Source organism: Gossypium hirsutum, chromosome A12 (assembly GCF_007990345.1).
Source record: "Gossypium hirsutum isolate 1008001.06 chromosome A12, Gossypium_hirsutum_v2.1, whole genome shotgun sequence".
NCBI lineage: Eukaryota > Viridiplantae > Streptophyta > Magnoliopsida > Malvales > Malvaceae > Gossypium > Gossypium hirsutum.
Window position 1 is genome coordinate 1,760,243 of NC_053435.1, and position 14,389 is coordinate 1,774,631.

Genomic DNA, 14,389 nt, shown 5'->3' on the forward strand with positions numbered 1-14,389 from the left:
TTATAAAAACGAGTAAGTTGATGTACCAAACTACTACTAAACAAGTCAATAAATGTGAAGTCTTTGAATTTGTCTTTGGAAAATTGAAGTCCTTGAATAATGAAATAACAATATATGTTATATATTATATTATCTTGACTGACTTCTTTTCTAAGACACGGCAGTTGACCCATGATAAAACGTTGTAGTCTACTTCTTACCAGCCAACATACCAATGATGTTCGACTTAGTCTTGTCTTATTTGGTAATTTGCCTAACACAAGCACTTCATTTTCTCTTTAAACAAATCTTATTATTATGAAAAAATACTACATTATATTTCACCCATCATTACTGCATAACTTTACATGCTCAGATAGTGGAATACGGAAACAGAGAATTGAAGCCGAATTTTTTAAAAATATAGTCAAAGAAAGTTGAAAATTTTAATCATCAACTTCTTGATATATATATTCTCTGGCATCTGCAGAAGGAAAAAACAGCTGATTTATGTGTCTGGTTATGCTCCAACAAGAAGACAAAGTGAAGTGAAAAAGGAAAGGAAAAGACGTACTTTGCAGATGGGGATTTGCTGGGGTTGTCCAACACCGAGCACCACTGCTCATCTCAGTTCAGGTACCCTTCAAAACATATTGATTCCCAAACTTTATTTAAAAAAAAAAAAACAAAGATTGTTGTATAGTTTTATAATTAGATTGCCTGATTTTATTAAGTGGGTTCAGTTTAGTTTTCAATTTTAGTTGACCAACAATCCATGTTCGTTTCTGTAATCATCGCCAAAAACCCAGTTCTTGCTGCTGGCTTTGTATGGTATTTTGACCGTTGACTTGTGTTTGTGTCTTTGTGATCATTCAGATTGTTGTATTGTGCTGTGTTCTATTTGCTGTATTGTTAGAAGTCCTCATATGTTTGACAAATTTACAATTAACATTTATTGAGCACATTTAAAATCTGTGATTGCAATAGTGATATCTCAAACAACCAGCAACACAGCATCCTCTGCTGCAACATCTAGGGGCAGTAACATGTCTGGGGACAGCGTGTTCTCGGCTTCCAGTGGCGATGAGTCTTCTCCAAATGACCACATCTTGCCCACTCCTAACCTAAGGATCTTCAGTTTTGCAGAACTGAAGTCTGCAACTAAGAATTTTAGGTCTGACATGGTACTTGGTGAAGGAGGTTTCGGTAAAGTCTTCAAAGGTTGGCTTGATGAGAAAGCATCAGGGAAGAGTGGAAGTGGAACCCTTGTTGCTGTTAAAAAGCTGAACCCAGAGAGCTTGCAAGGATTCGAGGAATGGCAGGTCATTTTTCATCCGTCTTGAGAACGAATTAACCTATTGAGAAACTTAATATGTTGTTCCATGTCATCTTAATACGTGCTTTTAACTTCTACTTATTGGTGCAGTGTGAGGTGAATTTCTTAGGAAAATTGTCACATCCACACCTTGTAAGGCTGCTGGGATACTGTTGGGAGGATAAAGAGCTTCTTCTGGTGTATGAGTTTATGCAGAAGGGTAGCTTGGAAAACCATCTATTCGGAAGTAGGAGTTTATGCTTCTGACTTTTCGTTTGAGCTTATATTTATGTGTGCACACTTTCCATCTCTTATATCCAATGAGTTAACTTCATTCTTTACTGTTTTCATTCTCCAGGGGGTTGTACATTTCAATCGCTTGATTGGAATATACGGCTTAAGATAGTGATAGGAGCAGCAAAGGGCTTATGTTTCTTGCACACTGCAAACAACCAAGTAATTTACAGAGATTTCAAAGCCTCCAATATATTACTTGATGGTGTAAGTTTGTGTACAAGCCTCAATATTTGGTAATAACAGATGTACACTAGCAGGATAGCCTTTATTTTTGGGATTAAATGCTGATGACTTCCATTATTCTCCTTCAAAACATATCAAGTCCATAAAACTAATATATATAGTTTTACTACTGTTACACATTGCAGTCCTACACTGCCAAGATATCGGATTTTGGGTTGGCCAAATTTGGTCCATCAGCTAGCCAATCACATGTAACAACAAGGGTCATGGGTACATGTGGTTATGCAGCTCCAGAGTATGTGGCTACAGGTAATCTTCATAAAATTTTTGGGTGCTTTCATAAGTTGCATTTCTGAGCCAATTTAAGAAAGCTTACTTTGCTCTTCTCATGATTTGCTACCTTGCTGATTAAACAGGACATTTATATGTAAAGAGCGATGTGTACGGTTTTGGTGTTGTTTTAGTTGAAATATTAACAGGCTTGCGAGCGCTTGACCCGAACCGTCCAAGTGGACAATGTAATCTGGTGGACTGGGCAAAACCATATTTATCTGATAGAAGAAAGTTAAACAACATAATGGACCAAGGACTGGATGGAAAATATCCTCCCAAAGCTGCATTTCAAATAGCCCAGCTTGCTTTAAAATGCCTTGTACCTGAACCTAAGAACCGCCCATCAATGAAAGAAGTTGTAGAGACTTTGGAACAGATTAAGTCAATCAACGAAAACCCAAAAGAGCCAAGAAATCGTTTTGCTCGCAGACACGGCAAGCAGTCACTGCCCCATCGTTCTCCACTTGCTCCAAAGCATGGGGTGAGATAACTTACTTCATCTATGCAAAATTGGTTGCAGGTCTCAATATTAAGATGTCGATTGTTTCTCAAACATCTCCCATTTCCTTATTTTGTTCAATAGTCTAGGAGTTTATTTAAATAGCACTTGTTTCAGTAAGTATAGCAAGTTGTGCTTGATAACTTGGTTAGAATAGTTTCACCTACAGTATTGCGCTGTTTGACACCACAAATCCCTATATTTATTGATCACAAAAAGTAGAGATAAAAACCAAATGTTGTAATGTGATCCCTATATTTACGCTTCTTGCTCTGATTCACAACTGCATCTTCCATTCCAAATGAAACTTGATAACCAATAGACCTGATGAAGGATTAGGCTATTTGTCTAAACTCGAAGGTCTGTTATATCAAGTTATGTTTTTATATGCAAATAATAATCTAAAATGAATTATGATAGTTGAGTCGAGTTTGTCTCAAGTTTAATTTTTTAATATAGATTGGGCTTAGACAAATTTTTAAACTTATTTTTCGAACTGAACCGAACCTAGAAAACGAAATTAAAATTTTATATCGACCTTGGCCCGGAATCAACCCTACTCATGATCAGATTCAATTACAATCTGACTAATAATATTAAGTTACACAATGTTTAATGTATTTCATCACTTCGGTTAATCACTTATATAGTTATTTTATGCGGTTTATTTAACTGCATTATAAGTATAAAGGTTACACTTTGAACATAAGTATAAAGTTCACACACATGGTGTAGTAGGACTTCGTTTTTATTTTTTAATTATATACCTAATAAAAGAATTTATTTAGAAATTTAAGCTACATTTTAGATTATAGGAAATTAGTCCTCTCTTTTTTTATTAGAGTGAACTCACCAAGTCAAAAGGTTGTTTCAGTAATATTTATAACACAATATTTATTTTAAAATTTAAAATTAAAATAATAATAAAAAACTTCGAAACTCATCATATCAGATAGCGGATGCAGTATGCTTGAGACACGTGGCCAAATTATTTTAAGTTCAAGATAGTTTTTTTTAAATAAAAAAAGTGTCACCATTTTTCGGAAAAAGTTAAATATAAACCACAAACCATTTGAGGGTTGGTTCACTTTGGGTGTGTGCGAGAGCACAATTTAGTGAATCCGTCGCTTGTAACAACTTCACTAGTCCTATTTTCAGTTAAGCTAATTTGATTCTCTTTCTATCGAGGGAGGCATGAATCTATGCATTTATATCGATCCTGTCATGATTTGGATTGCGAACCGAAGAAGAAAAATTAGTTTGCAGGAACTCGGATGGAACTGGTTGGAAGCTTGGCACATTACCGTCCGTCGGGACTAATCCCTTCCTACAACTGGAGGAAAAATGGCATGTTTTGGGACTTTGGGTATGACCCACTCCTCAACCAAATTAGAATAGACAGTGTGAAACCATACGCCTGGTTGGTCGTCCAGTACGCAATTCATACTGGCCTAAATATGTGAAGTTCAGTTACCATTACCTTTATTTCTTTATGGTTCTTTGTTGCTTTGATGCCATTACCGTTTTTTAGTTTCATTTATGTGTTTTGATTCGCAATGCGCTTTCCAACAAACCTTTGGGTTTCGAAGCTCCCAGGCTGGAGTTTGAGGATCCAAGAGTCATCACGTTTTGGGAAATGGGTTGAGGTGTTATCTAACTATCGGGAGATGCTGAGATACGGAGTTCAACCATCAGATCCTTCATTCTTCTCCTCCATTCTCAAAGCATGTATAAACCTTTCCTCCACATGTTATGGGAAAACAATGCATGCGCGTTTCATTAAACAAGGTTATGAATCATTTACTTCCATTGGGAATTCCATTTTGGACTTTTACATGAAACGTGGAGACTTGGAATCAGCATTGCGTGCGTTTGATTGCATGAAAAACAGGGATTCAGTTTCTTGGAATATCATTATTTATGAGCACCTTAATCGGGGTGATATAGAAGAAGGTCTACAGTGGTTTAATAAAGCTAGGGTAGCTAGCTTTGCACCAAATACTGCCACATTGATTCTTGTAACTCAGGCATGTCGCAATGTAGGAGCTTACCTTGAAGGACTGGAAATTCATGGGTACATAATTAGGAGTGGATTATGCGCCATGGGTTCCATTCAAAACTCCCTGTTAAGTATGTATGTACATATAGACTTGGTGAGTGCACGAAAGCTTTTCGATGAAATGTCTGACAAAGATGTGATCTCCTGGAGTGCAATGATTGAGGGTTATTTGCAAAGAGAGGAAGCGGATATTGCCTTGAAGTTGTTTCAGAAAATGGTGTACGAGGATGGGATCCAACCAGATGCAATAACTGCTGCAATTGTTATAAGGGCCTGCGGGAGATTAAGAGACATTCATATGGGAAAGTTGGTCCATGGAGTAGTGATCAGAAGAGGAGGCTATGAGGATTTGTTTGTAAGGAACTACTTAATTGATATGTATTCGAAATGTAATGATGTTGATTCTGCCTTTCAAGTTTACAGGGACATGTCCCAAAAGAACAGTGTTTCATGGAATTCTATGTTATATGGATTTGTCCTCAATGAGAAGTACTCAGAAGCTTTATTATTGTTTAATTTGATGGGGGAGGAAGGGGTCGAGGTAGATGAGGTGACTTTATCGAATTTTCTTCAAATATGCAAACATTTTGTGCTCGCATCTCCATGCAAGTCCGTTCACTGTCTAGTAATACGACGGGGGTACGAATTGAATGAATTGGTTATAAATTCTTTGATTGATGCTTATGCGAAGTGTAATCTCGTTGATCTTGCATGGAAACTTTTTGATGGCTTGGAGGGCAGGGATGTGGTGACATGGAGCACTATGATAGCTGGGTTTGCTCACTGTGGCAAGCCTGATGAGGCCGTCAGGGTCTTCCGTGAGATGACCAAAATGCAGGAGAAGCCCACCGCTATTACCATTGTAAACCTTCTTGAAGCATGTTCATTTTCAGCCGAACTGGGAAGGTCAAAATGGGCCCATGGAGTTGCAATCAGAAGAGACATGGTGGCCAATGTAGCTGTTGGAACTGCAATTGTTGATATGTATGCAAAATGTGGTGCCATTGATACGTCCAGAAGGATCTTTGATCAAATGCAGTGGAAAAATGTGGTGTCATGGAGTGCGATGGTAGCAGCATACGGTATGAATGGTCTCCCTAGAGAGGCATTGGCATTGCTCTCAGAAATGAAATCGCAAGGTCTGAAGCCGAACTTTGTGACTACTCTCTCAGCACTATCTGCATGTAGCCATGGAGGGTTAGTCGAAGAAGGGCTTACCTTTTTTAAATCTATGGTCCATGAATATGGGATAGTACCTGGGATGGAACATTATTCATGTGTGATCGACATGTTGGGTCGGGCAGGAAAGGTGGACCTTGCAATGGAATTGATCAACCAGATCCCTAGTGGTGTTAAGATTAGTGCAAGAGCTTGGGGAGCTCTTTTAAGTGCCTGTAGAAGCCATGGAAACAAGGAAGTTGGTGCAGGAGCACTCTCTCATATTCTTGAGCTGGAGCCGATGAACTCGGCTGGATATTTGCTGGGATCAAGCATGTATGCTGCTGAAGGTTCATGGGACCAGGCAGCAATAATGAAGCAGTTGGCAGAAGATCAAGGGGTGAGGTTCTCTGCTGGTTACAGTATGATTCAAGTCGGAAACAGGGCATGTAGCTTTGTTGCAGGGGATTGCTCCAACCTTCGGGCTCAAGAGATTAACATCATGGTCCAGCAGTTGCATAGTTGCATGTATATCGAGGAAGGGATTCAGTCGGGTGTGACTGAATGCTGAAGTATATTTTGGATCTTCCAAGGAGCAAGGTTTAATGTTCAAATTCAATATCTGGTCAAGGAGAGTGTAAATTCAAAAGAAAATGAAATTTTAGACACACATACTATCAAATCCACTAATCAAAATTTTATCCAACTACTGATAAAATTGTAGTTGTAGCAGGAACAATAGTGGTAAGTTGTCATCACAGATTAATCCATCATCTCTTCCAATTTGTAGTAAAATAATAAAACTTTTATCCAATTGATAAATGCAGTTGGCCACTTGTTCAAGGACTGGCAATCTGCACCACCTGGTAAATTTGACTCCTACAAATCAAGCCATGGAAAAGTGTTGTGAATTCCGATCTACCATACCCAACCCAAATTACTATTAGAAATAAACAAATCTTTTTATTTAAACTCTAATGGTTAAATTCTGCTATCAGTCCCTGTACTTTTTAAATTTTAAAATTTCAGTCTCACCAAACGATAATTATTAGATTCATTAAATCTTGCTATTTTCAAAATCTAATTCAATGAACATATTATCATATGTGAAATGTCACATTAGATTATTATTTCCACAAATTACTCAAGACTGAAATTTTAAAATTCAAAAATATTGGGGCTTAGAATGTTCTAATTGGAGAATGTGAACTAAATCTACAACCGTACACATAGCATCCCATCCTTATAATAATGCTATCCTTCTTTCTCCAATGATCCAATTCAAAACTCTTTTTAAACGCGATGGCATTGTTATAATATTCAAAACTCTTTTCAAACATGATTGCACTGTTCAAACCATCCCATTCTTTATTGAACTCTATTATGGCTTATCTCGAGTGACTGTGCCAATTCCAAAGAGTATGAACCTATAACACCTCTCACTCAGTCTGGTCGCCAGACCCGAGCAATAAAATGCTACGAACAAATACCACACAGTGACAAGCAATTTATAATCTAAAATCACAAATAATTATTAAATTATCACATACATGCTTGTATAATCACACTAATTAATCAATTTCAGATAGATAATGACTATATGGAAGCTTAAAAACAATTCAGGACTAAACATGGATAAATTTGAATTAAAAACAAAAAGTTGAGAAAATTTTGAAACAAGGGTCACACGGTTGTGTAGCAAAGCCATGTGACAGAGCCTAGACCCTGTGGCTTAGAAACATGACTATATAGTCAAACCATGTACAAATTGAAATATGGGTCACACGACCATGTCCTAGCCCGTGTGCCCACTCGTGTGAGTATTCGAAATAAGGTCACATGGCTGTGTCGCAGACCATGTGCCAAACCATGTGTGTATTCGAAATATGGTCACACGGCCGTGTCATAGACCATGTGAAAAATCTTGTACCTAAAATTAATAAGACACACGGCCGTGTGCACCTAAAATGGCTTCTAAAACAAAGCAATTATTCACACATCACTTGGGTACCAAGCCAAACAAAAAGCAATCATTTACAAACCTTAAAAACTCATTCAAACAAGCTTAAAACATGTTAAAACATTCAACCTAAGTGCCTAACCAATGTACCCTCATTGGCACTACATTTCAATAATTCAAAGCAACTTAAAATGGAATTGGTCAAACATACTAATCTTGAGCACGTTAAGTCATTTAACCATCTCATATTTGATGTTTATTCTAACATTATAACTTAGATACAAAGAATACCAAAGCTAATAAGGTAAAACATAGTTATAACTTGACTTGTACCAGTTCCATACTAACATCACTAGGCATATCATGTATTAACTAGTTCCAAACAGTCATCAAGCAGAAAACCAAATATGTAACCAACTGATTCATGACAACATTAAGCAATTAACCCAAATTAAAACGCTTCCAAGCTATCAACAAATTGATTATTTCCAATACACATGTATTTAATTAAATACCATTAACGACCATCAAGATATAAAATGACCAAAACTAGAATATCACAACTTAGGTACATGCCAAAACCAAACAAAAAGACTGTTCACCATATTTGAGTTTGGGATCGTCGTTAGATGTTGAATCAATGATAGAACTACTAGGTATCTAACCTGTGCATGAGAGAAACAAACGTATACTGAGTATAACTCAGTAGTATTTCTATAGTCAATATTAAATTATAATATAAATTATGTAATACATGACTTAACAACAAGATCTAATGCAAATTAATACATATCATAATGCACCATTTAATATTACAATTCAATTTACTATAATAATTCTATCTAACATAATTGTAACACATATACATTTTTCCTTATAATAATCAAAATAATTTTATCACATCAATATTATATACACATTTCCGGACTTAATTCCAGTATCCTCTATTCAATTTCATTTATAATCAATGTCCCAACTCCATACCATTATTTCATCCATCGTACTTATATACATATACACAATTATATTTATGTATATCACATCTCAAAACAGATTCAATTTCATATTTATATTACTATACGATATTTCCAAAACTATTCACTTTAATCCTCATTGCAAATAATAAATTTGAATTGGACCAATTCAATTCTTTTTTATCATTTATAGCTTACCTATGAACTTCTCGTGCAATACAGTTCATAAATGTAGCAATTGAAGTTGTTTGGGTTATAGAAATATAAACCGTAAATTCCGAGCTATTCGTCAATGACCTTATCTTTTCATTTCTTTTTTGAGGAATTTGGTCGACGTTAGCTACGGAGTAAAATAAACAACATATTTCATCAATATACATACAATTTCAAATTCCATTACTAATTAATGCAACTTTTACATTTTAATCAATTTAGTCTCTAAAACTAGAACAAACATAACTTCCACATTTAATCCTGAATTTTTATATCAATTTCACTCTAAGCTAAATTTAACTTCATATTTTTCATCTCTACCTCTAAATTTCAAAATTTTCATAACTTAGTCCTTATTGCTCAAAATCAACTATTAACTTTACAATTTAGTCATTTTTCACTTCTAACCTAAAAATCTATCAAATTAGTCCTTAAAACTTTAACTAATCAACAATGGTAACCTCTTCAATCTTAAGCAGTAACAAAAAATAGAACATAGTTTAATTAGTTCGAGATATCGAAATTTTAAAAATATAAAAATTATAAAAAAATGACTAAATTGCACAAACCAATTTTAAGCTTAAAAAATGAAGCCCTATGCGGCTAGCTTCTTCTTCTCCTTCTCTAATGGTTCGGCCAAAGAAAGAAATGAAGAAAATTTCATTTCTCTTTCTTTCCACTTACATATATTATACTTTTAATTTTTAACCTATGTTTTAATAAATAATTTTTATAACATTTTAATAAATAATTTCTCAATTGCCATCCACTTCCATTTTACTAACGATTTAATTGCCTAAAAAGTCCCTTAACTATGATTTACTTTATGATTTAATTATAATTAATTTTTGACTCTTGTGCGATTTAGTCTTTATACTTAAATTTTAGCACTAATTCGATAAAATTTCTTAACCAAAATTTGATTCGCATCTAATATAAATATTTACGAGTATGCTTTACAGAAACAAGGTCCCGATATCTCAATTTTCAAAACTATCGACTTTAGAACCGATACACTTGTACCTTATATAACTTTACAAACAATTAAATTTATTAGATCAAATCTAAATATAATACTGTAATACCTTCGTAAATATTAATAAATAATATTCGCTAATTCTATCATCGGAAAATAGCATTCTGAAACCGCCATTTCCGACTCCACTTGACTTTCGAGTCATTACAGAACCTTTTGCCAAATCCTCCCTTAATTTCCTTCCACTTTCCCCTACATGTTTTCCATCTTGCAATGTTGTTGGAATATTGGCAATGATGCCCTTCCACGGATGAACAAACATCTGCACATCAAGAAATAAACAAAGACACGTCTTTAAGTTTGTAAACAACTAGAAAGTATATGCAGCTATGATGCAGTATAATGACTAAATGCGCCAAATGGATTCCGTAGCATCTCAAAATTTACCACCCAGTAGTGCACGAATCAATGACCACTCACTAAAGATAGTCCTTATTTACAACACAAGTACCTAACTCTAAGTCTAATAATTCCATGGAACCTTTAGCAAGTAAAATATATACAAGAGGATAAACTTACATTAATGTCATACTTCATGTTATTAAAGTGGATTACGCATGTAGAATTTTAAATAAATTAAATATGTCTAATTATTGGTTTGATATAAAAAGCTTTCATTCAGTGAATATGTGATTTTCGATTGTCCATTAATATAATAGAAATATTGAACAGCAACGTCAGTGTTCATAAAAAAATATAGATAATGAAGTTATACATTTTAACGTTTTCCTTCACTTTCGTCTAAGCCAAACAGAGCAAGAAACACACACATATCATGCATTGACGTTTTCCATTTCGTTTTACTTCACTTTCTAATTGAAGCCAAACAGAGTAATCACATATATATCATGTATCGACATCTCCCTTTTCCTTCATTTTCTCGTTAAAGCCAGACAGAGTAAACACACATACACACATATATAATACCTTATAAAAGTGGAAACTCTGGTAGGAAGCTTGAAAACAGATCACCGTCATCGCAAAAACACCGCCTTGGAACACAGAAAACCTTGAAAAATCTAGAGATACAACAAAAAACAAAGTAATGAAAATCATTTTTTTTTTTAATTGCGAAAAAATTATCTGCACTGTGCTTGCCAGACCTTTCATATGCCAATATGCTTTCGTGTATATATATATATATATGATGTTGATAACAATTTGGTGCTTTAATTTCCCCTGGGTCAGACGGCTTCACGAGAGGATGTTAAAACACTGCTAACTGAGAATACTTCATTGCTGATCGACCCATCAAACCATCTATTTGCAGCGTTAACAAACTCCTGCGACAGCTGCATGTAAAAAGAATAGCACAAATAGTAAGAGAATATACATATAAGTGTAATTAATTTAAGCATACAATAAGTCTTCAAATCAAAACTTGAGTTACACTATACATATTGTAACACCCTAAGCTCGACTCGATTGTCGAGCCTGTACTACAGTGTATTACAATCCTTATTGAAGCGATAGTGAATAATTCACCACTAAATTATACCATTAATTTAACTAAATCAAACGAATATACATTCCTCAATTATACTTATATAATTACGAGTTTCATTTATATGCATCTAATAATATACAAACTATCAACCATATATATTTTAGTACTAGACTATAAAGATCAAAGTCTGATTGTAATATTATTTAATATCGCGGAATCCAACCTACTAGTTACATGCCAACATAACTAAGGATGGAACAACTAAACATTCATGTTAACTCACAATCAATGAGATATCAAGTAGAAAATATAGATCTTAAGGGCTTACCCGAATTCTCTCCAAATCATACCCATCTTCAAGCAAGCTCCTTTCCCTCACAATCGGTCTCCTCTTCTCCTCTCCTATTCGAAACTATCCTTCATGAGAAGTTCTTCCCAAAAACAACGAAAACAACCAAGGCTTCTTTCCTGCATTTTTTTTTCCTTTCCAAACGGCGAAGAGAAAAAGAAAGAAAGTGGAAGATGTAACTTTTATTTTGTTTTAATATATAATATTAATTAATTAATTAAAATTTTAACATCCTTTTCACTTAAAATTGGCTTTTTTACCCAACTAACTTGAAAAAATAAATATTTATAAAAATGACCCTATTTGAAAAACTATATCAGAAATAAATTGAAATCTACAGTTTCGAGCGATGCTTACCATCTCACCGCTAGTGTCATGGACCGCAATTCAAAGCCCGTGACCGTCGCACCAAATGTATCCGATTGAGGTCTATTGTGTAGATGGGGGACATTTGGCCAGCAAGAACTGGCCTAATTCGGTAACCTGTTAGATTGAGGTCTAGTTGGCCCGATAATGAAGATATGACAATTTAGGCTATTTTGGTAACTAATCTTAGAAGATTGATAAAATCATATCTTGTAAAAATAAGATAAGATTTGATATAGCATATCTTATAAATCCCATGATTTAAGGGATAGGATGAATCTTATCCGTTGATGTATTGTAATCTTGACTGTCGGTTTTGAGGGAGCTCAACTATAAATAGCCTCCCCTCATTTCTACTCAGTCTATTTATTGTTTTATTATTCTTTGTGAATAAGAAAATATTGAGAGCATTTATCCAAACACCTTGCGTGTGTTTTTTCTGTTGTTCTTTTGTTGCTCATTTTGGCATAAATCGCTTCCGCTATACAAATTGGTACATTGGAGGAGTTCTTAAGGAATTCTCACTTGAGTAAAGGTTAACTTAGGCAAGTTTGGACGAACAGGTTGTGTAAGGCCACACGGATTGCAAGATGAAAGATTTAGCCCCATGACACTGGCACCACCCTCCATAATCCCCAAATCATGCCTTAATGATTGCCCTGTCCAATAAAAAAAATTTGTGTTGGCACTGTTATGACCAGCACCCATATATGTATTTTATTGAATTACCTTTGAAAAATGTGGGTATTCTATTATTTTAAAAAATATATATTTTAATACCGACACCGGTTCAAATTTTTTTAAAAAATAATATTTTAGTGCTGGTGTTGAGATGGTCGACACCAGTTCAAAGTAAAAAAAAATAGATTGAGGAGGAAGAGAGCTGCACTCTGGTTGTGTCAGTTGGCCTGAGAGAAGTCAATGATGGCTGACTACATAGTGGAGTGAAGACAACAGCCAGGGCAATTGGAGAAGGAAGAAGAAGTAAATAATGAAAAATAAAAAAGAATAAATTTCACTAACAATCACTCAATTTTAAGGGTAGAAAATAAAAATAAAAATAAAACTCTTCTGTGATCAGACATGAGATGAAAGTTCAAAAAAAAAACTCCTACAATTACTAATGAAATAACAAGTTTTAACATTAATGACCCACCAAACAAATTTTATATTTAAGTAATTTTTTTTTTTACTTATTAGAACGCAGTATTCTTTATTAAATAATTCATATTTAACATTCAATTAAATATTTTTAAAAAATAAAAAAAAATCATTCAATACATTTTAAACCCCTTAGCATTTAAACTTAGATGTTAGCTCCCCTCTCTAATTCCAAATTTCATTTTTTTTAATTAATATCTCATATTTTAAAAGGTTGCTTTGAATTTGAATACAATCAAATCAAGCCAGAGTTATTTTATTTCTATAAGATTAAGAATGGTTTTGATACTTGTAAGAATGACATCATTAATTTTCATTTTTAATTATTTTGTTTTTTCCGATTAATTTCATAATATTAAAGTAAATAGGGCGCGAATGTTATTTCATTCGTAATATAAAAGATTTTATCTTTTCTTGAACTTTCATCTCATATCTTCTCTCTCCTCAATAATGGTCACAGTTGGATTTGCGTTTCATTTTTATTTTTTATTTTTCATTCTTTACTTCTCTTTTTTCTTCTCTATTTATTCTAGTCGCCTTCACTCCACTATGTAGTCAGTCATCGCCGACATCCCTCAGGGCAATTGACACAATCGGAGTGTAGCTCTCTTCCTACTTAATCCACCTTTTTTTATTATTATTTTGAATCGGTATTGGTCACTTCAACATTGCCCCAAAAAAATAAAAATAAAAATTATTTTTTTAAAATTTTGAACCAATGTCGACCGCTTCAGCGCCGACACCTATTAAAATAATTTTTTTCTTTTTTCTTTTTAAATCATAGAATACATATATATTTTTAAAGGTATTTCAAAAAAATACATACAAGTACTAGTCATTACAGTGCCAGCACAAAAAAATCATTTTTTATTGAATGGGGCAATTGTTAAGGCATGATTAGGGGACGATGGAGGGTGGTGCCGGCAGTGAGATGGCTGACACCATCTGGCACTGTAGATTTTAGGTTATTTCCGTCATAGTTTTTCGAATAGGGTCATTTTTGTAAATATTTATTTTTTTGAGGTTAGTTGGGTAAAAAAGCCCTAAAATCTCATACCAA

The 14,389-nt window shown here is 34.2% G+C and overlaps 3 protein-coding genes across 3 annotated transcripts; 2 read left to right on the forward strand and 1 right to left on the reverse strand.

Moving 5' to 3' along the window:
• The first annotated feature begins 269 nt into the window (after positions 1-269).
• Positions 270-2,872, forward strand: LOC107929596 (probable serine/threonine-protein kinase PIX13). The gene is made up of 6 exons (XM_016861078.2): positions 270-615; positions 967-1,301; positions 1,406-1,541; positions 1,653-1,795; positions 1,960-2,083; positions 2,191-2,872. The coding sequence occupies exons 1-6, from the start codon at positions 561-563 to the stop codon at positions 2,595-2,597; spliced, it is 1,200 nt and encodes a 399-aa protein (XP_016716567.1). The 5' UTR covers positions 270-560; the 3' UTR covers positions 2,598-2,872.
• Positions 2,873-3,670: 798 nt separating this feature from the next.
• LOC107929584 (pentatricopeptide repeat-containing protein At2g17210) lies at positions 3,671-6,555 on the forward strand. Its single transcript, XM_016861059.2, has one exon. The coding sequence runs from the start codon at positions 4,163-4,165 to the stop codon at positions 6,392-6,394; it is 2,232 nt and encodes a 743-aa protein (XP_016716548.2). The 5' UTR covers positions 3,671-4,162; the 3' UTR covers positions 6,395-6,555.
• A 3,345-nt stretch (positions 6,556-9,900) lies between these two features.
• Positions 9,901-11,947, reverse strand: LOC107939291 (factor of DNA methylation 4-like). Its single transcript, XM_016872605.2, has 4 exons — positions 11,782-11,947; positions 11,110-11,298; positions 10,934-11,025; positions 9,901-10,268 (listed from the first exon to the last, which is right to left on the reverse strand). Exons 2-4 carry the CDS (start codon positions 11,114-11,116, stop codon positions 10,035-10,037), a joined length of 333 nt encoding a protein of 110 aa, XP_016728094.1. The 5' UTR covers positions 11,117-11,298; positions 11,782-11,947; the 3' UTR covers positions 9,901-10,034.
• Positions 11,948-14,389: the final 2,442 nt, after the last annotated feature.

Bases quoted from the DNA above. Each gene is read 5' to 3' on its own strand.
- LOC107929596 (XM_016861078.2), top strand. From the start codon at position 561: ATGGGGATTTGCTGGGGTTGTCCAACACCGAGCACCACTGCTCATCTC. The intron at 616-966 runs GTACCCTTCAAA...TGATTGCAATAG, and splicing joins CACTGCTCATCTCAGTTCAG to TGATATCTCAAACAACCAGC. The intron at 1,542-1,652 runs GTAGGAGTTTAT...TTCATTCTCCAG, and splicing joins GGAAAACCATCTATTCGGAA to GGGGTTGTACATTTCAATCG.
- LOC107929584 (XM_016861059.2), top strand. From the start codon at position 4,163: ATGCGCTTTCCAACAAACCTTTGGGTTTCGAAGCTCCCAGGCTGGAGT.
- LOC107939291 (XM_016872605.2), bottom strand. The intron at 10,269-10,933 runs GTATTATATATG...CTTGATGTGCAG, and splicing joins AGAGTTTCCACTTTTATAAG to ATGTTTGTTCATCCGTGGAA.